Raw genomic sequence first — 22332 nt, forward strand, 5'->3', positions numbered from 1 at the left:
GGTCTGCCACTGCGAGGATGATCAGCTGTCCGTCCTGCCTCCCTGTAGTGCTGCCTTGGGCGTCTCACAGTACGGACATTGTAATTTATTGCCCTGGCCTCATCTGCAGTCCTCATGCCTCCTTGCAGCACATTCACCCAGATGAGCAGGGACCCTGGGCATCTTTCTTTTGGTGTTTTTCAGAATCAGTAGAAAGGACTCTTTAGTGTCCTAAGTTTTCATAACTGTGACCTTAATTGCCTACCGTCTGTAAGCTGTTAGTGTCTTAACGACCATCCCACAGGTGCATGTTCATTAATTGTTTATGATTCTTTGAACAAGCATGGGAAACAGTATTTAAACCCTTTACAATGAAGATCTGTGAAGTTATTTGGATTTTTACAAATTATCTTTGAAAGAAAAAGGGACGTTTCTTTTTCATATATTTTTTTATTTATTACTTTAACCCCTTTTTCGTGATATCCAATTGGTAGTTACAGTCTTGTCCCATCGCTGCAATTCCCCTATGGACTCGGGAGAAGCGAAGGTCGAGAGCCATGCGTCCTCCGAAACACGACCCTGCCAAGCTGCACTGCTTCTTGACACACTGCTTGCTTAACCCGGAAGCCAGCCGCACCAATGTGTCGGCGGAAACACCGTCCAGCTGGCGGCCGAAGTCTGCTTGCAGGCGCCCAGCCCGCCACAAGGAGTCGCTAGAGCGCTGATGGGACAAGGAAATCCCAGCCGGCCAAACCCTCCCCTAACTCGGACAATTGGGCGCTGCCTCATGTGACACAGCCTGGGATCAAACCCGGTTCTGTAGTGACGCCTTAGACTGCTGCGCCACTCGGGAGACTATATTGCATGTCTAATTGTACAGATGCAACTTACATGATTCATTATAATCAGTCAATAATGTATCAATTGCCTATCAATCAATTACTATATTCCTGAATGAAATAGGAGTGGGTACATTGAATATCTACATTTGTTGTACAATGAGAGGAAAAACACCACTTTAATATGCTTAGCATGACAGACTCTAAGTGGAAAAAAATGGAGGCAAAACATTTGTCTAAGATGTCTCTCTACAGGGTACCGAGACTCACCTGCTCTCATCCTATCTGAGGCACCTCCAGACATTTCCAGATGAGGGCTGGTGTGCACTTTGACTACTTCCTTGACCTCTGTAACTCCCTTGACCTCTATAAGCGGTCAAGGAAGTGGGGTGAGAAAGAGAGAGGGAGGGAGAGAGAAAGAGCGACAAACACAGAACACATGTAAAAGAGGAGAAAGAAGAGAGGGAGGAGGAAGAATATCTGACTGAAGATGTATTACCGTGCACAGTGCCTGCCGGAGCCTGTGAGAGAGGGAAAGAGAGAAAACAGTATTTAAACCCAGTGGTGGAAAAAGTACCTAACTGTCTTGAGTAAAAGTAAAGATACCTTAATAGAAAATTACAAAAGAAAAAGTGAAAGTCACCGAGTAAAATTGTACTTTAGTAAAAGTATTTGGTTTAAAATGTACTTAAGTATCAAAACTATAATACAACTTAATTATATTAAGCAAACCAGATGGCACAATTTTCTTGTGTTTTTTAAGTTATGGATAGCAAGAGACACTACAACACTCAGACATCATTTACAAACAAAGCATGTGTGTTTAGTGAGTCCGCCAGATCAGAGGCAGTAGAGATGACCAGGGATGTTTGGTTGATAAGTGTGTGAATTGGACTATTTTCTTGTCCCGCTAAGCATTCAAAATGTAACAAGTACTTTTGGGTGTACTACTTAAGTAGTACTTTAAAGTATTTTTACTTAAGTACTTTACACCACTATTTTAACCCATGTATCATACAGCATTAAACTCAGAAAATTCAAATGTCAAACCCATCAAATACATTACCAGAGGGGTGGTAAAGGGGTGGGTCTATTTCTGTGATATGAATCATTGGGATTATTGTATCAATGCAGCCGCACAGTCGAACAGCATCCATTTCTAAAAATACTTTAACAGATGGAATGAAACGGTTCTACTGACAACCCACAGCTTTGAGGTAATAGATTTGTTTCCTGAAGAGACACTCTTATTCAAAAGCATGGCTACATAATGAATGAGCATTATGTCACATACAGTATTTAACGTATTTCATTGAAAACCTAGTTTGAGGGAAGGAACATACACTATTTATTTTTATGCCACAAAAAACATGGATGACAAGGAAGCAAGAAACATTATTGGGGTAGAAACAGACGCCACATTAAATAAGCACTTTCCCCTTTGACTAAAGAGGTGCCAGGCTGGATAGGTTGAAGAAGTAGATATTTAACTTGTGGAGGAAAGAGCAAAAAGGGCCAACAAGTTCAAAAGGGAAAAGCGAAGAGACAGAGCATCTTTTCTAGACGTTGCTAGGAAACCCGCATGTTAAAAGCTGCCCAGTGTGTGCTGTCAATATGAACTTCCCCTTTGGACAAGAGCCTCCCTCCTGTCAACAACTGTTCCCCATACACTGCTTGTCAGACCCAGTGTCTGACTCTCCGGGCCCATCCGGACCGTCACTAATGATATCACTGATGGCATAATATTGAGATGTCATTTGCTCAAGTGGAGATGCCACTGTCAGTTTATCACAAGGGCAGTTACTGTACACACACATTTCTGTACAGCACTTTGAGATATTAGCTGATGTAAGAAGGGCTACATAAATACATTTGATTTGATTTGACAGGGCTTTTTCACTTTCCGATGTGCCCCAAGGCTTGCGTCGGCCTCCTAAACCTCTCCCCTCCCTTCTGATTCCGCCATCTCCTACTCCTCCTACTTCAAGCGTTCCCCCTCAACACACACGCACACACACTCCCCATTCCTGTCTCTAACAGTGTGTGTGTGTGTGTGTGTGTGTGTGTGTGTGTGTGTGTGTGTGTGTGTGTGTGTGTGTGTGTGTGTGTGTGTGTGTGTGTGTGTCCGGTGGACCTGCTGTGTCCAGCTGCCCTCGGAGGGGTAGGAGGCGAGGGAGACTCACTTTGTTGTCTGCTGTCTTGGCTTCCTCCTTCGTTGCTGCGTCTGTCAGGCTCTCTTTGGTAGAGGTCGCCGACACACCCGTCTCCAGCACCTCCAGTTCCTGCTCCATTCTGCAGAACAGAGAGAGGTGTTATCAGTCACACACACAGACATGGTCAATGACACACAAACAGTGTGAGAATGCTTGGCAAGTCATGCACATCATGCATTCACGAGCCGTAGCATTCCAAAGCAGTTTTGGATTTCTGTCTTGTCTATTTAAAAATGTTTGTTATTTTTGGCAACAGTGCTCATCCATTGGGAAGATGATTTGACAGATGCACTTGTTCTTGGTCTAAAATAAATGACCTGAGTGCATAAGGAGTTGTTCAAAATGAAAGAGAAATATTAGCGACCCCCCCCCCCCCCCCCCCCCCCCTTTCCTTTAAACCGTGAACTATTTCTTTAAGTGTCCTGGTATTGTTCAATACCAAAACAACCTCCCTGTCCTTCCTCACTATGGCCCATATAACAGAATTAAGAGCCTATTTGGGAAATGGACAAAAGCTTCTCCTTAGCTTTCTCCAATTCCGCATTTTCCCTAGCTCCGGCAATTGTACGCTTGCGTTGCTCATTGGGTGCTGTGCCAGTTTAGTGCCAATGTTGCCCCAGTCTGAGCCCCAATAGCCAGCCAGGACTACAGCAGCCAGGGGGAATTTAATTAGCGAATTGGATTGCCAGGGGAAGAAGACTGATGACACTGTTTTTCTATGAGTGAGAAAGAAAATGGTTGGAGCAAGGAGGGAGGGGTGGTGGTGGAAGGCTGGTCTGTTCTTGGCTACTGGGTCTCCTTTCTGTACCCGAGCCGACAAGGTGAAAAATCTGTCGATATGCCCCATGGTTGCTGTGATCACGCTCTCATTTCCAGTATTACTACACACGTGTGAAATACGAAAAATAAACAGGAAAAGCAGGAAAATAATCCTGCAGCAACAGGAAATGTGAATATTATGTGGATTATAATTAATGGATTTTTTTTGCATGGGGTTGATACATTTAAACTTCGAATACACTACAAGTTTGCATTTCCTGCTGTGCAGGAAAATTGTCATCAACAACATAGTGATCAAATTAAAATCCTACATCTGTACTCCTTTCTTGCTAAGAGTTAAACTTATTAAACATTTTCTAAGAAGCATTGCAAACGATCTCACTGATAGCAAATATGCTGGGCCACATTGAGCTATGAGCTGGCATGCCAAAATTATATTGAGAGAAAAGGATATCAAGATTGTATCTGTTTTTATAAATTAAGAGCAGATTTTGCCTAGTTAAAGACTGGTTAAATAAAGACATATAATGAATCCAGAAACATTTATAGGTAGTAGGTACCAGTGGAGGCTCCTCAGAGGAGGAAGGGGAGGACACTCCTACTCAGTAAATTTATATATTTTTTTATATAGTGAAACATTTGAAAAAGTATTATTTTTAGATAAAATTATACTAAATATATTAATTTACTTCACCATATAATTGATTAAAACTCACTGTTCTGCAATGGTCTACAGTAGCCTCAGCAGCAATCTGTAGGGTAGCACCATGGTGTAGCCGGAGGACAGCTAGCTTCCGTCCTCCTCTGGCTATATTGACGTCAATACAAAACCTAGGAGGCTCATGGTTCTCACCCGTTCCATAGACATACTCAGTAATTATGACAACTTCTGGAAGACGTCCTCCAACCTATCAGAGCTCTTGCAGCATGTACTGACATGTTGTTCACCCAATCAAAGGATTAGAGAATTAATCTACTACTGAAAGCATAAGCTACAGCTAGCTAGCACTGCAGTGTATAAAATGTTGTGAGTAGTTAACTCAAAGACAGAGAAAGACAATAGTTGAACAGAGAGAGATAGTTATATTTGTTAGTATTTTAAAAAAACTTTTACTTTCTCTTAACTACCGAATGCAGCTAGCTAGTTAGCCTACTTAAACACCCGACTCAAACAGAGAGGGATGCTATGTTAGCTAGCTGGCTATGGCTATCCAATACTGTATTCCCTTCCAAGTCATGGTTTTATTAATTTATTGCCACTGGGGCCCACTGTTGTAACTGCTAAACTGCATTCTGACTGTACACTGTACTGCATGTTTGTAGTGGGTTTACTAACATGTTAGTTCTATTAGCTATGTTGAATATGACTACGGAATATTGCTTCTACACCTGCATTGCTTGCTGTTTGGGGTTTTAGGCTGGGTTTCTGTACAGCACTTTGAGATATCAGCTGATGTACGAAGGGCTATATAAATAAATTTGATTTGATTTCGATTTGATTTGAAATGGGGATAAACATACCTGAATTTGTCCAATAGAAACTCTCATTTGCAACTGTTGGACTAATGAGTATAGCCTAGATCAGACAAGAGTGTGCAAGGCGGTATTGAATGTGTCACTGTCTGTCCCCTTGATTACATTTATTGACCTGTGCACTTACACTACCGGTCAAAAGTTTGAGAACACCTAACTCATTCAAGGGTTTTTCTTTATTTGTACTATTTTCTACATTGTAGAATAATAGTGAAGACATCAAAACTATGAAATAACACATATGGAATCATTTCGTAACCAAAAAAAGTGTTAAACAAATCCAAATAAATGTTATTTTATTATTTTAAGCTATGTGTTATTTCATAGTTTGATGTCTTCACTATTATTCTACAATGTAGGTTGTAGCATGTAGTAGCCCAAACCTATCACTGTTACATTGAACTGGGTGAATGGAATATGAATGACAGTCATCCAATATGCTGTAATAGAAACAAGGCCATGTGCTCATAAAAAAAAATATATATAATCCTCATCCTCATCTTAAACATCACCGAGAGCAACTGGTAGGTACCCCAGTGTTCCAGGGTTGTATACGTACCTAATGATGTTCTCCTCCATGCCCTTGAGCTTGGCCTCGTCCTCCGCAAGCTGTTTCTTGGCCTCGTCCTGCTCCGAGCCAGCAGCTCCATCCAGCAGCCATCTTTCCCTCAGGGATTTTTGCTGGACAGGACAGAAGAACATAGGAACATCAATCACTGATTACTCACCCCTCTTTGATTTCATCACATTTTGTTGATCGACAAAGTGGGACTGAAATGGATTTAGTTGTGATTTGTTTTATTGATCTACACTAAATACTACATAATGTCAAAGTGAAAAGAACATTCTACAAATGTTAAGACATTTATCAAAATGAAATAACTCAAATAGTTGCTGCAAAAGTATTCACACCTTTTGTTTAGTCAAGCCTAAATTAGTTCAGGGGTAACATTTGACTTGACAAATTACATAATAAGTTTCATGGACTTATAATAGGGGTTGACATGATTTTTAAATGACTACCCCTTCCTCTGTCCTCCATACATACAACTTGTGTATGGCCACTCAGTCAAGATGCATCATGGTATGGGTGTGCTTGACAAAGACAGAGCTTGAAGAATTTTTAAAAGAATAATGGGCAAATATTGCACAATCCAGGTGTGCAAAGCCCTTAAGACTTACCCAAGAAGACCCACAGCTGTAATCACTCACAAATGTGTTTCTAACATGTATTGACTCAGGTGGGTGATTACTTATCTAATCAAAGTATATACGTTTTTTTCTTTTCTATTTTTGTTATTGAATTTTTTTCCCACTTTGACATTACAGAGTAATTACAGAGTAAAGTAAATAACAATTATATTCATTTCAATCCCACTTTGTAAATGCAGATGTAAAATAATGAAACAAAAAGGTCATCCTTTTTCGATAAAACTATACTAAATATATTTTACGTCACCAAATACCTGATAAAAACATTGTTTTGCAATGAAGATCTATAGTAATCTCAACATTGCCCTCTAGGGTAGCGCCATGGTGTAGCCGGAGGACAGGTACATTGACTTCAATACAAAACCTTGGAGGCGAGTGATCCTCACCCCTTCCATAGACTGACATGGCAATTATGACATCTTCCGGAGGACGTCCTCCAACCAACAAAAGCTTTTGCAGTATTTAATTTTTTACATTTTTATTTCACCTTTATTTAACCAGGTAGGCTAGTTGAGAACAAGTTCTCATTTGCAACTGCTACCTGGCCAAGATAAAACATAGCAATTTGACACATACAACAACACAGAGTTACACATGGAATAAACAAAACATAGTCAATAATGCAGTAGAACAAAAGAAAACAAAAAGTATATGTACAGTGAGTGCAAATGAGGTAAGATAAGGGGTGCAGAAGATGAATGTGCAAGTAGAGATACTGGGGTGCAAAGGAGCAAGATAAATAAATAAATTGTTACGGTGCGTGAATGAGGACCCAAAAGCGAATTAACTTAAACAGAGCTTCTTTAATTACCAAACATAGGTAGGCTCAGACGGACCGGCAGATTCCGACAGGACAAGACAAGGTTACAGCAAACATGACGACAGTCTGGTTCAGGCATGAAACACAACAAACAAGAATCCGACAAGGACAGGAGCAGGAACAGAGAGAGATATAGGGACCTAATCAGAGGGAAAAAGGGAACAGGTGGGAAAAGGGGTGACGAGGTGGTTAGGAGGAGACAAGGCACAGCTGGGGGAAAGAGGGGGAGAAAAGGTAACCTAACAACGACCAGCAGAGGGAGACAGGGTGAAGGGAAAGGACAGAGACAAGACACAACATGACAGTACCCCCCCACTCACCGAGCGCCTCCTGGCGCACTCGAGGAGGAAACCTGGCGGCAACGGAGGAAATCCTCGATCAGCGCACGGTCCAGCACGTCCCGAGAGGGAACCCAACTCCTCTCCTCAGGACCGTACCCCTCCCAATCTACGAGGTACTGGTGACCACGGCCCCGAGGACGCATGTCCAAAATTCTACGGACCCTGTAGATGGGTGCGCCCTCGACAAGGATGGGGGGGGGGGGGAGACGAGCGGGGGCGCGAAGGACGGGCTTGATGCAGGAGACATGGAAGACCGGGTGGACGCGACGAAGGTATCGCGGAAGAAGAAGTCGAACTGCGACAGGATTAATGACCCGAGAAATACGGAACGGACCAATGAACCGCGGGGTCAACTTGCGAGAAGCCGTCTTAAGGGGAAGGTTCTGAGTGGAGAGCCAAACTCTCTGACCGCGACAATATCTAGGACTCTTAGTTCTACGCTTATTAGCAGCCCTCACAGTCTGCGTCCTATAACGGCAAAGTGCAGACCTGACCCTCTTCCAGGTGCGCTCGCAACGTTGGACAAAAGCCTGAGCGGAGGGGACGCTGGACTCGGCGAACTGAGATGAGAACAGCGGAGGCTGGTACCCGAGGCTACTCTGAAAAGGAGATAGCCCGGTCGCAGACGAAGGAAGCGAGTTGTGGGCGTATTCTGCCCAGGGGAGCTGTTCTGACCAAGACGCAGGGTTGCGAAAAGAAAGACTGCGTAAGATGCGACCAATAGTCTGATTGGCCCGTTCTGCTTGACCGTTAGACTGGGGGTGAAAGCCGGAAGAGAGACTGACGGAAGCCCCAATCAAACGGCAAAACTCCCTCCAAAATTGAGACGTGAATTGCGGACCTCTGTCCGAAACGACGTCTGACGGAAGGCCATGAATTCTGAAAACATTCTCGATGATGATTTGTGCCGTCTCTTTAGCAGAAGGAAGCTTAGCAAGGGGAATGAAATGAGCCGCCTTAGAGAACCTATCGACAACCGTAAGAATAACAGTCTTCCCCGCTGACGAAGGCAGTCCGGTGACAAAATCTAAGGCGATGTGAGACCACGGTCGAGAGGGAATAGGAAGCGGCCTGAGACGGCCGGCAGGAGGAGAGTTACCGGACTTAGTCTGCGCGCAGACCGAACAAGCAGCCACGAAACGACGCGTGTCATGCTCCCGGGTGGGCCACCAAAAACGCTGGCGAATGGAAGCAAGCGTACCCCGAACGCCAGGGTGGCCGGCTAACTTGGCAGAGTGAGCCCACTGAAGAACGGCCAGACGAGTAGGAACGGGAACGAAAAGAAGGTTCCTAGGACAAGCGCGCGGCGACGGAGTGTGAGTGAGCGCTTGCTTTACCTGCCTCTCAATTCCCCAGACAGTCAACCCGACAACACGCCCCTCAGGGAGAATCCCCTCGGGGTCAGTGGAGGCTACTGAAGAACTGAAGAGACGAGACAAAGCATCAGGCTTGGTGTTCTTAGAGCCCGGACGATAAGAAATCACGAACTCGAAACGAGCGAAAAACAGCGCCCAACGCGCCTGACGCGCATTAAGTCGTTTGGCAGAACGGATGTACTCAAGGTTCCTATGGTCAGTCCAAACGACAAAAGGAACGGTCGCCCCCTCCAACCACTGTCGCCATTCGCCTAGGGCTAACCGGATGGCGAGCAGTTCGCGGTTACCCACATCATAGTTACGTTCCGACGGCGACAGGCGATGAGAAAAATACGCGCATGGGTGGACCTTGTCGTCAGAGAGGGAGCGCTGAGAAAGAATGGCTCCCACGCCCACCTCTGACGCGTCAACCTCGACAACGAACTGTCTAGAGACGTCAGGTGTAACAAGGATAGGAGCGGATGTAAAACGATTCTTGAGGAGATCAAAAGCTCCCTGGGCGGAAACGGACCACTTAAAGCACGTCTTGACAGAAGTAAGGGCTGTGAGAGGAGCTGCCACCTGACCGAAATTACGGATGAAACGACGATAGAAGTTCGCGAAGCCGAGAAAGCGCTGCAGCTCGACGCGTGACTTAGGGACGGGCCAATCAATGACAGCTTGGACCTTAGCGGGATCCATCTTAATGCCTTCAGCGGAAATAACAGAACCGAGAAATGTGACGGAGGAGGCATGAAAAGTGCACTTCTCAGCCTTCACAAAAAGACAATTCTCTAAAAGGCGCTGGAGGACACGTCGAACGTGCTGAACATGAATCTGGAGTGACGGTGAAAAAATCAGGATATCGTCAAGGTAAACGAAAACAAAGATGTTCAGCATGTCTCTCAGGACATCATTGACTAATGCCTGAAAGACAGCTGGAGCGTTAGCGAGGCCGAAAGGAAGAACCCGGTATTCAAAGTGCCCTAACGGAGTGTTAAACGCCGTCTTCCACTCGTCCCCCTCCCTGATGCGCACGAGATGGTAAGCGTTACGAAGGTCCAACTTAGTGAAAAACCTGGCTCCCTGCAGGATCTCGAAGGCTGAAGACATAAGAGGAAGCGGATAACGATTCTTCACTGTTATGTCATTCAGCCCTCGATAATCTATGCAGGGGCGCAGAGACCCGTCCTTCTTCTTGACAAAAAAACCCCCCGCTCCGGCGGGAGAGGAGGAGGGGACTATGGTACCGGCGTCAAGAGCTACAGACAAATAATCTTCGAGAGCCTTACGTTCGGGAGCCGACAGAGAGTATAGTCTACCCCGGGGGGGGTGGTTCCCGGAAGGAGATCAATACTACAATCATACGACCGGTGTGGAGGAAGAGAGGTGGCCCTGGACCGACTGAACACCGTGCGCAGATCGTGATATTCCTCCGGCACCCCTGTCAAATCACCAGGCTCCTCCTGTGAAGAAGAGACAGAGGAAACAGGAGGGATAGCAGACATTAAACATTTCACATGACAAGAGACGTTCCAGGAGAGGATAGAATTACTAGACCAATTAATGGAAGGATTATGACAAACTAGCCAGGGATGGCCCAAAACAACAGGTGTAAAAGGTGAACGAAAAATTAAAAAAGAAATGGTTTCACTATGATTACCAGAAACAGTGAGGGTTAAAGGTAGCGTCTCACGCTGAATCCTGGGGAGAGGACTACCATCCAGGGCGAACAAGGCCGTGGGCTCCTTTAACTGTCTGAGAGGAATGTCATGTTCCCGAGCCCAGGTCTCGTCCATAAAACAGCCCTCCGCCCCAGAGTCTATTAAGGCACTGCAGGAAGCTGACGAACCGGTCCAGCGTAGATGGACCGACAAGGTAGTGCAGGATCTTGAAGGAGAGACAGGAGTAGTAGCGCTCACCAGTAGCCCTCCGCTTACTGATGAGCTCTGGCCTTTTACTGGACATGAAGTGACAAAATGACCAGCGGAACCGCAATAGAGACAGAGGCGGTTGGTGATTCTCCGTTCCCTCTCCTTAGTCGAGATGCGGATACCTCCCAGCTGCATGGGCTCAGCACCCGAGCCGGCAGAGGAAGATGGTAGTGATGCGGAGAGGGGGGCAACGGAGAACGCGAGCTCCTTTCCACGAGCTCGGTGACGAAGATCAACCCGTCGCTCAATGCGAATAGCGAGTTCAATCAAGGAATCCACGCTGGAAGGAACCTCCCGGGAGAGAATCTCATCCTTTACCTCTGCGCGGAGACCCTCCAGAAAACGAGCGAGCAAAGCCGGCTCGTTCCAGCCACTGGAGGCAGCAAGAGTGCGAAACTCAATAGAGTAGTCTGTTATGGATCGATTACCTTGACATAGGGAAGACAGGGCCCTGGAAGCCTCCTCCCCAAAAACAGATCGATCAAAAACCCGTATCATCTCCTCCTTAAAGTCCTGATACTGGTTAGTACACTCAGCCCTTGCCTCCCAGATTGCCGTGCCCCACTCACGAGCCCGTCCAATAAGGAGAGATATGACGTAGGCGACACGAGCAGTGCTCCTGGAGAAAGTGTAGGGCTGGAGAGAAAACACAATATCACACTGGGTGAGGAACGAGCGGCATTCAGTGGGCTCCCCAGAGTAACACGGCGGGTTATTGATTCTGGGCTCCGGAGATTCGAAAGCCCTGGAAGTGGCCGGTGGATCGAGGCGGAGATGGTGAACCTGTTCTGTGAGGTTGGAGACTTGGGTGGCCAGGGTCTCAACGGCATGTCGAGCAGCAGACAATTCCTGCTCGTGTCTGCCTAGCATCGCTCCCTGGATCCCGACGGCTGAGTGGAGAGGATCCGAAGTCGCTGGGTCCATTCTTGGTCGGATTCTTCTGTTACGGTGCGTGAATGAGGACCCAAAAGCGAATTAACTTAAACAGAGCTTCTTTAATTACCAAACATAGGTAGGCTCAGACGGACCGGCAGATTCCGACAGGACAAGACAAGGTTACAGCAAACATGACGACAGTCTGGTTCAGGCATGAAACACAACAAACAAGAATCCGACAAGGACAGGAGCAGGAACAGAGAGAGATATAGGGACCTAATCAGAGGGAAAAAGGGAACAGGTGGGAAAAGGGGTGACGAGGTGGTTAGGAGGAGACAAGGCACAGCTGGGGGAAAGAGGGGGAGAAAAGGTAACCTAACAACGACCAGCAGAGGGAGACAGGGTGAAGGGAAAGGACAGAGACAAGACACAACATGACATAAATACTGTATGGGGATGAGGTAGGTAGATAGATAGATGTTAGCTGTTTACAGATGGGCTATGTACAGGTGCAGTGATCTGTGAGCTGCTCTGACAGCTGATGCTTAAAGCTAGTGATGGGGATATGAGTCTCCAACTTCAGAGATTTTTGCAGTTCGTTCCAGTCATTGGCAGAAGAGAACTGGAAGGAAAGACGACCAAAGGAGGAATTGGCTTTGGGGGTGACCAGTGAGATACACCTGCTGGAGTGCGTGCTACGAGTGGGTGCTGCTATGGAGACAGTGAGCTGAGATAAGGCGGGGCTTTACCTAGCAGAGACTTGTAGATAACCTGTAGCCCATGGGTTTGGCGACGAGTATGAAGCGAGGGCCAACCAACGAGAGCGTACAGGTCGCAATGGTGGGTAGTGTATGGGGCTTTGGTGAGGATCGGTAGGATGGTCAGTTTTACGAGGGTATGTTTGGCAGCATGAGTGAAGGATGCTTTGTTGGAATATAGGAAGCTAATTCTAGATTTAATTTTGGATTGGAGATGCTTAATGTGAGTCTGGAAGGAGAGTTTACAGTCTAACCAGACACATAGGTATTTGTAGTTGTCCACGTATTCTAAGTCAGAGCCGTCCAGAGTAGTGATGCTGGACGGGCGAGCAGGTGCGGGCAGTGATCGGTTGAATAGCATGCATTTAGTTTTCCCTGCGTTTAAAAGCAGTTGGAGGCCACGGAAGGAGAGTTGTATGGCATTGAAGCTCGTCTGGAGGTTAGTTAACATAGTGTCCAAAGAAGGGCCAGATGTATACAGAGTGGTATAGTCTGCGTAGTGGTGTACCAGAGAATCACCAGCAGCAAGAGCAACATCATTGATGTACACAGAGAAGAGAGTCGGCCCGAGGATTGAACCCTGTGGCACCCCCATAGAGACTGCCAGAGGTCCAGACAACAGGCCCTCCAATTTGACACACTGAACTCTATCAGAGAAGTAGTTGGTAAACCAGGCGAGGCAATCATTTGAGAAACCAAGGTTGTCGAGTCTGCCAATAAGAATGTGGTGATTGAATGGACATGTTGTCCATCCAATCAAAGGAGCAGAGAATGAACCTAATACTACGCATGTGTGATTTAGTAGATTGGTGAGTTGGTGACATTGTTGGATAGATTGAGATTGAGATAGTGAATAATGACAGTTGGGCATTTTGTTGTGTCGTTCTCTGGTGGCTAGCTAGCTAGCTAAAATTGGCATTTTCCTAAATTAGCCATGGATGGAGATAGGGATTTGTTGTTTTACCTAACTTCTGTGCTGGCCAATGATTATAACGGCGATTCTGATTCAACCATAAATTCGTATATTGTGCCTCTGGCCTGAGAGGATGGAAGTTCAATATGTAGCTAGATGTAGTAGGCTAATGCTAACTAGCTGGCTCATAGTTGCCCATGAAAGGAAGTTAGGCAAGCGAGCAAGCTTTTTAGCCATGTAGCCTAGGACAACAAAAACTAAAAACGTGAAATGTATGAGAGAGTCATAATCAGTCAATTGAAATTAATTCATTAGGCCCTAATCTATGGATTTCACATGACACTGCGCAGGGGTGCAGCCATGGGTGGGCCTGGGAGGGCATAGATAGGTCCACCCACATGGCAGCTAGGCCCACCCACTGGGGAGCCAGGCCCAGCCAATCAGAATGCGTTTTCCCCCACAAAAAGGCTTTATTACAGATAGAAATACAGACAGGAAGCACCCTGTCTGTCTGTCTGTCTGTCTGTCTGTCTGTCTGACTTGCTCTCTTTTTCTCTTGCTCAAAGCCATACTGTAACTACACACCTCTACGTGAACACACCCACATGCAGGCATGCACACGCACACACACACAGTCTTGTATAACTAACCTTGTGGGGACACAATTCAGTCCCATTCAAAATCCTATTTTCCCTGACCTCGAATCCTAACAGGTACCCTAACCCTAATCCTAACCTTAACCTCAAAACCTAACCTTAACCCTATACCTAACCATAGATCCTAACCTTAACACTAATTATAACTTAACCCTGAACCCCCTAGAAAAAGCATTTGACCTTGTGGGGACTAACAAAAAAAAACACACACACACACACACACACACACACACACACACACACACACACACACACACACACACACACATTCAAACTGTAGACGGGATTCATATCATGTATTAATACTCTGTATGTTAATTTCCAACTTATTTAAAATGTAACGTGAATGTAAATCCCTTGACTTGAATCGCATCCACTTAGGAATGGGCTGAAATCAGCTCAATGCAGAATGATGGATTTGCATAATTTCCCCTTGGCCGATGGGTTAATTTAGGGGACTGGTTCATAGGAACCCAATCTCTTTCAAAAGCAGGAAAATGTGGGTAAAGGTTATTTTTGCAGCAATGAAAGAGCCTCATGCCACGCCAGTGTATCCAGCATAGAATAATATCACTATTCATGAATTCAACCCCAGGCAGGAAAAATCCATCTAACCCAACTATCTCATGACCCAACCATCTTACTCTTATCAATAAGCTGGTTTGTCTCTCTCTCTCTCTTTTTCTCTCTCTCTCTCTCTCTCTCTCTCTTTCTCTCTCTCTCCCTTTCTCTGAGAAAAAAACATGATGTATTTACAGTACCAGTCAAAAGTTTGGACACACCTTCTCATTCCAGGGTTTTTCATTTATTTTTTACTATTTTCTACATTGTAGAATAATAGTGAAGACATCAAAACTATGAAATAACACATATGGAATCATGAAGTAGCCAAAGAAGTGGTAAACAAATCCAAATATATTTTATATTTGAGATTTTTCAAAGTAGCCACCCTTTGCCTTGATGAAAGCTTTGCACACTCTTGGCATTCGCTCAACCAGCTTCATGAGGTAGTCACCTGGAATGCATTTAAATTAACAGGTGTGCCTTGTTAAAAGTTAATTTGTGGAATTTCTTTCCTTCTTAATGCATTTGAGCCAATCAGTTGTGTTGTGACAAGCTACGGGTGGTATACAGAAGATAACCCTATTTGGTAAAAGACCAAGTCCATATTAAGACAAGAACAGCTCAAATAAGCAAAGAGAAACAACAGTCCATCATTACTTTAAGACATGAAGGTCAGTCAATCAGGAACATTTCAAGAACTTTTAAAGTTTCTTTAAGTGCAGTCGCAAAAATCATCAAGAGCTATGATGATTTGTCTTTCACCAGGACAATGACCCAACACACCTCCAGGCTGTGTAAGGGTTATTTGACAAGAAGGAGAGTGATGGAGTGCTGCATCAATGACCTGGCCTCCACAATCACCCGACCTCAAACCAACTGAGATGGTTTGGGATGAGTTGGACCGCAGAGTGAAGGAAAAGCAGACAACAAGTGGGAAAAGCATACCAGGTGAAGCTGGTTGAGATAATTGCAAAGCTGTCATTAAGGCAAAGGGTGGCTACTTTGAAGAATCTAAAATTGAAAATATATTTTGATTTGTTTAACACTTTTTTGGTTACTACATGACTAAAAGGCGATCTGTTTCACAATCCTCTCTACTCTACCGCTCTCCCCCCTCTCACCTTCCCTCCTCTCTCCTCTCCCTTTCACTCTCTCTCTTATCCAGCTCTCCTGCGTATGCTCTCCCTGCCTCTCCCCTGGTGGGCTCTATGATTGGGTGACATCATCACCTGTTCACGCCCTTCCACACACACGCACACACACACCGTCGCCCCCCGTCGGAAGCAAGAGGACAAAGCCACAGCAGCTCCCACACATGTACCCTGTGTTTGATCCATTGTTCTGGGGGAGCACAATGCCCCGTGAATAAACACACACGTATATGTGCATAAACGTAAACACACACACACACACACACACACACACAGAAAGAGAGATGTGCACACAAGACATGCATACTGACAGGCACACACACACACATACGGTACACACACTCTCACACCAACTGGGCATTTCACTCATTTGTAAAATATCAGGTGCACAGAACTAGCCACCAGCAGTTAGCTTCACCTTATTACATTTTACTGCAAATGAAACATGATCAGACAAGCAATGTTGTATAATAATAGCTACTCAATATCCTTTTCATATTTCTAAACGGACTCTACTGGGAAATATAATAAAACAGCTGTTGTACTGAAACTACATTTGCAGAATAATTATAACAATAACAGACAAGCTGCATATTGCGGTGTTGAGTCCCAAACTGACATCCTTTACTGTTCTACTACCTCCTGTGACCATCATACACTCATAGAAAAAAAGGGTTCCAAAATGGTTCTTCGGCTGTCCCCATAGGAGCACCCTTTTTGGTTCCGGGTAAAAACCCTTTTTTGGTTCCAGGTAGAACCATTTTGGGTTCCATTTTGGGTTCCATGTAGAACCCTCTGTGTAAAGAACCCTCTGTGTAAACATGGAACCAACAAGAGTTCTTCAAAGGTTTCTCTTATGGGGACAGCCAGAGAACCCTTTTAGGTTCTAGACAGCATCTTTTTTTTCTAAGAGGGTAGCGGGGGCCATTTCTATTTTGATTACTCAACTCAGGAAATGTACTGAAATTCAATTAAGAAATCTAAATAACCTTTATAGACAATAACAGCACAGTACCAATTGACGAGTTGGATTGCAGTACATTTCCTGGATTGATTGTGTTGGGAGGGCATTAACCTATTGCAGCCCTGTTGTCCACCCCAAGGACAAATAGCCTATAATATCTACATACCTGCACCAATCAAAAATAAACAGAAATAAAACAACAATGTCTGCTGAGTGACAGTGAGGTGAAAAAGCTGAATGCAACTGGTCTGTATTCACCCACCATTCAGCTTCCTGCCTCTCCCTCGCTCTCTCCCCTCTTGTTTCTACTTCTACATTTGTGTCTCTCGCTCTCTCATCTCTGTTTCTCTTTCTTTCTCTCTCTTTCTATCCCCTACCCATTCTCTCCCTCTCATCTCTCTCCCCCTCTGTTTCTCTTGTTATATCACCTGCCCCCATCTCTTTCTCTCTCTACCTCCTGCTCTCTTTCCCTCTTTCTCCCTCTTTCTCTCTCTCTCTCTCTGTCCAGTGTGTCTGCTGACTAGACAGTTGAGCTGCATGGAAACTGCTAATGAGTCCAGTTTTTGGATCTTATCTCCCTCTGGCTGGCCGGCTCTCTCTCTCTGCTTGCATTGGGCTAGCTGTATCCGCCTTACCGATAACTATGGATGTATCCCAAAAGGCACCCTATTCCCTATAAAGTGCACTACTTTTGACCAGAGCGCTACTGTATGTGCCCTGGTCAAAAGTAGTGCACTATATGTAAGGAATAGGTTGCCATTTGGGGCACATCCTATGTGGAGACTTGATCACTCACTATCTATTGATCCTCAATCCATCCATGGACCAACAGAGGAAATAGAAGAGTAACAGACTCCAATATGGAGATTGCACTTATAAACATTTTATTATATTTACTAGCCATTTTACTCTTGTTGTTTTCAAAAGGTGAGTCATAATTGAAGTGAAGGGTAATTGAAAATCGATTAAAGCTTGTTTTAGAGGCCACAAGTATTCGAAACGGAATAAAAGCCAAAAGCCATGCAACCAAAAACAACAACGCCAAATTCACTTTCCACAATACAAGAATGCAGCTAGCTGAAAGTAAATCAGGGAAAGACAATGCACTGCATACTTAGCAGGGGAAGTGTGTTTTTTTTCTTGCCCCAAAACAGGATGTCTTTCAAAGCCAAACTTTTTAGGGTTTTTTTTCAGAGGGATTCTTCTTCTTTTGCTGTCTGAGCATAGGGCCTCCTCTGTCCAGCCATGTGCTTTCAGGACCCTTGAACACACACACACGCATGCACATGCGCACACACGCACACATTAACACACACACACACATCCTTTACTGATGTCCAGCGCAGGAGTTCAATTCTACCAGCCCCAGCCAAGTCCTTCTAGGTCCCTGCTGTGCTCATTCCATAGAGAGGGCCCCTCTACTCCTCTAGACTTCAGGACTTGGTGCCCAGTTCCTTGCACAACCACTGCCAAGCCTCACTGGCACGGTTAAGTACCCCCCTAAAAACTGATTTGTCAATGCAGCACTCATAAATAAACGTTATATTAAAAGAAAAGGGTGTAGGAAACCATCATACTCAAGCCACCGTACCACTCCTTGGAAATTGTGGGAAGGTACGATTTTAGTTTCTCATTGGTTCTGGGAACGAAGCCATCATTTTCCTGTCCGGTTAAACTGAATGTTTTTTTAAACGTTCTGAGAACGGAAGTGAACATTTTGCCTGTTCTGGGAACTTTTTTTAGGTTGCATGGAGGTTCTGAGAGTGTTTTTATTATGGTTCCCTGAAAGTTTTCCTGGGAGGTTTTTATTAACGTTATGAGAACTGACATTTTACGTTATTTGAAGGTAATTAAAATGACAAAATAGCGTTCTGAAAACATTCTCTAACTGCCGTAAATGTTTTGAATGAAATGTAAAGGTTATTTGGAGTTTTTTTAAAATTATAACTTCCTGAAAACTTTTTCTGAATGTTTTAATAACACTGCTAGCTTAGTTTAACTGTTAACACCAAGCACAGATAGGACACATGGAAATTCATTTACTTAGACATTAATCATGCAAACACATGTATTTTTAATTGTGGCACAGCGTCAGTGGTCTTCTGTTCTCTATCCATGGAAGTTGTCCACTGGGCCACCAGGATGGGGCTAGCCTGCTATGTTTTTAAAACTCATACAACGCTGTTTATTTTAGACTATTCAAACAGACCCCCATTTTTTTTTTTTTTTTCTCGCGTTGTTGGTTGTAGGTGCGCTTAACTCAGCAGCCCGAGCAAAGTGTTCCAATGTTGAACCATTTAATGTGTCTGAAGGTAGAACTCTGCCTACCCGGTAGGCCCAGAGTGCAAATGATCTATTACCGGCGTAATCATATACCTATTTTTATATATATATAACTTCTAAACGGTCTGAGAATAACAACACTGGCAGGGCAATTCAAGCATAGCCAATATGCAGTGATAATGTATTGGGCCTATAGCCTACTGCATAAGCCTCATTGCTACATAACTGTTTTTAATTGGTTAATGTTGCATAGGCTTATGTTTTTTTAAGTTGTGGTAGATCTCTGCTTGCATTTTGACTCAGAAAGTAATCTTGACTCAGAAAAGGTTGGTGACCATTGAGATAGAGGATAGAGAGAGTTTTTTGGACAGTGAGAATGGAATGTATTTGTTTTTAAATAACATTCTTAGAACGTTCTTTGAATGTTACTAAGGTTTTCTTGTCTTTTTTGGAAAGTTTTCTTAATGTTCTGAGAACACGACTTTAAATAGAATCATGAAGAAACCTGTAGGAAACGTTATGCCGAAGTACTGAAATTCGCACAGACGAATGTTGTTTCTTAACATTCTCTGAACTATTTGAGAACATTCCCAATGTCAAACCAGTTGAAGAACGTTCATAGAACATGACCAAAAATCTAATTAAATGTAACCATGTTTGAACTTTTAGGAAATGTTCTGTCAAAGTAATGAAATACCAAGAAAATAACTTTTTTTTGTCAAGTTCCTTACATGTGCTCAGAATGTTCCAAAACTGTCCTGCACCATTCCCAGATAGTTGTGGGAAGGTTGTATGCAAAACAACCATAGGACAACCACACACAAATGTCTGAGATGAAAGTGATATAAGAGATAGCGATTCGGACGGCTAAGACATTTTCCAAATTCTCTGAGGGGTTGCCGTGACAACGTTGGCACTACTGCACTTTTCAAAGTGAAAAATATTTGTACTTTCCAACACTCCTGCACCCAATCCTGTTGTACTGTGAAACCAAAATAACTGTACCCAACAGCTGGATGCTCAGTGTCCCATCCACCCCTCAGTGTTCCCCCAGTGTCCCATCCTGTCCTCCTTCTTACCTTGAGGTGAGAGAGCTGTCTCCTGTCATCTTCCAGCTGCCTCTTCTTATTCTCAATCTCTGTCTGCCTCTTCCTCTTCTCCTGTTGAAGTATAGGAAAAACACAGTCAGTATGTGAGGAGAAGACATTAAATGCAAACCAACAGTAAATAGCTGTTGGATGTATTATGGAACCCTGAAGGTTCCTAAGTAAGTTGTAGCAAAGTGCTAGCAACAACATGAGTGAGTTTGATTCCTGCATGGGCCAAATATAGAGAGATAAGCTTTACCAGACCATTTCCCCCTACTAAGTACAGAGGAAACCATATACACTCTCCTCCTAAAGAGCTCTTAACCTGTTAGATCTCTAGGGGCGCTATTTCATTTTTGGATAAAAAACGTTCCCGTTTTAAGCGCGATATTTTGTCACGAAAAGATGCTCGACTATGCATATTCTATATGCATATATCGACTATGCATATTCATATGACAGTTTTGGAAAGAAAACACTCTGAAGTTTCAGAATCTGCAAAGATTTTGTCTGTAAGTGCCCCAGAACTCATTCTACAGGCGAAACCAAGATGATGCATCAACCAGGAATTAGCAGAATTTCTGAAGCTCTGTTTTCCATTGTCTCCTTATATGGCTGTGATTGCGCAAGGAATGAGCCTACACTTTCTGTCGTTCGCCCAAGGTCTTAGCAGCATTGTGACGTATTTGTAGGCATATCATTGGAAGATTGACCATAAGAGACTACATTTTCCAAGTGTCCGCCTGGTGTCCTGCGTGGAATTCGGTGCGCAATTGCCAGCTGCTCGTACGTTTCCATTTGATATAGGGGAGAAACCATGTGTCCAAGAACGATGTATCAATGAAGAGATATGTGAAAAACACCTTGATGATTGATTCTAAACAACGTTTGCCATGTTTTCAGTCGATATTATGGAGTTAATTTGGAAAAAAGTTCGCGTTTTGAGGACTGAATTTTCAGATTTTTTTTGGTAGCCAAATGTGATGTATAAAACGGAGCTATTTCTAATACACAAATAATCTTTTTGGAAAAACTGAGCATCTGCTATCTAACTGAGAGTATCCTCATTGAAAACATCAGAAGTTCTTCAAAGGTAAATGATTTTAGTTTGAAGGCTTTTATGTTTTTGTTGAAATGTTGCGTGCTGGATGCTAACGCTAATGCTAACGTTAATGCTAACGCTAAATGCTAACGCTAAATGCTAACGCTAGCTAGCTACTTTTACACAAATGATTGTTTTCCTATGGTTGAGAAGCATATTTTGAAAATCTGAGATGACAGTGTTGTTTACAAAAGGCTAAGCTTGAGAGATGGCATATTTATTTCATTTCAATTGCGATTTTCATGAATAGTTAACGTTGTGTTATGCTAATGAGCTTGCTGATAGATTTACACAATCCTGGGTACAGGGGTTTTTTCATAGCTAAACGTGACGCAGAAAACGGAGCGATTTGTCCTAAACAAATAATCTTTCAGGAAAAACTGAACATTTGCTATCTGAGAGACTCCTCATTGAAAACATCTGAAGTTCTTCAAAGGTAAATGATTTTATTTTAATGCTTTTCTGTTTTTTTGTGTAAATGTTGCCAGCTGAATGCTAATGCTAAATGCTACGTTAGCCATCAATACTGTTACACAAATGCTTGTTTTGCAATGGTTGAGAAGCATATTTTGAAAATCTGAGATGACAGTGTTGTTAACAAAAGGCTAAGCTTGAGAGCTAGCATATTTATTTCATTTCATTTGCGATTTTCATGAATAGTTAACGTTGCGTTATGGTAATGAGCTTGAGTCTGTATTCACGATCCCGGATCCGGGATGGGGAGATCAGAAAAGTTAACTGCAACAATTACAGATGTAAATGTGCCATGTCATTGACTATCAAGCTTGGGGCCCTGAGTCTGAACCCCGCCCTGTGCAACTGGGTCCTAGACTTCCTGAAGGGCCATCCCCTGGTGGTGAAGTTAGGAAACAACACCTCCACTTCGCTGATCCTCAACATAGGGAACCCACAAGGGTGCGTGCTCAGCCCCCTCCGGTACTACCTGTTCACCCATGACTGCATGGCCACGC

The 22332-nt window shown here is 44.0% G+C and overlaps 1 protein-coding gene across 3 annotated transcripts in view; it reads right to left on the reverse strand.

The window, feature by feature from the left end:
• Positions 1-22332, reverse strand: part of LOC110524123 (paralemmin-1) — a 77749-nt gene that overhangs the window by 12469 nt on the left and 42948 nt on the right. For 2 of the 3 annotated variants that reach the window (XM_036977941.1, XM_036977940.1), the window contains exons 3-7: positions 20251-20331; positions 5904-6025; positions 3002-3110; positions 1318-1339; positions 1089-1184 (exon numbers count right to left, since the gene is read on the reverse strand). In XM_036977941.1, the coding sequence (XP_036833836.1) occupies positions 1089-1184; positions 1318-1339; positions 3002-3110; positions 5904-6025; positions 20251-20331 (430 nt within the window). The remainder of the gene's footprint in view (positions 1-1088; positions 1185-1317; positions 1340-3001; positions 3111-5903; positions 6026-20250; positions 20332-22332) is intronic. The other variant, XM_036977942.1, reaches the window with a different exon arrangement.

This window comes from Oncorhynchus mykiss, chromosome 5 (assembly GCF_013265735.2).
Source record: "Oncorhynchus mykiss isolate Arlee chromosome 5, USDA_OmykA_1.1, whole genome shotgun sequence".
Classification (NCBI taxonomy): domain Eukaryota; kingdom Metazoa; phylum Chordata; class Actinopteri; order Salmoniformes; family Salmonidae; genus Oncorhynchus; species Oncorhynchus mykiss.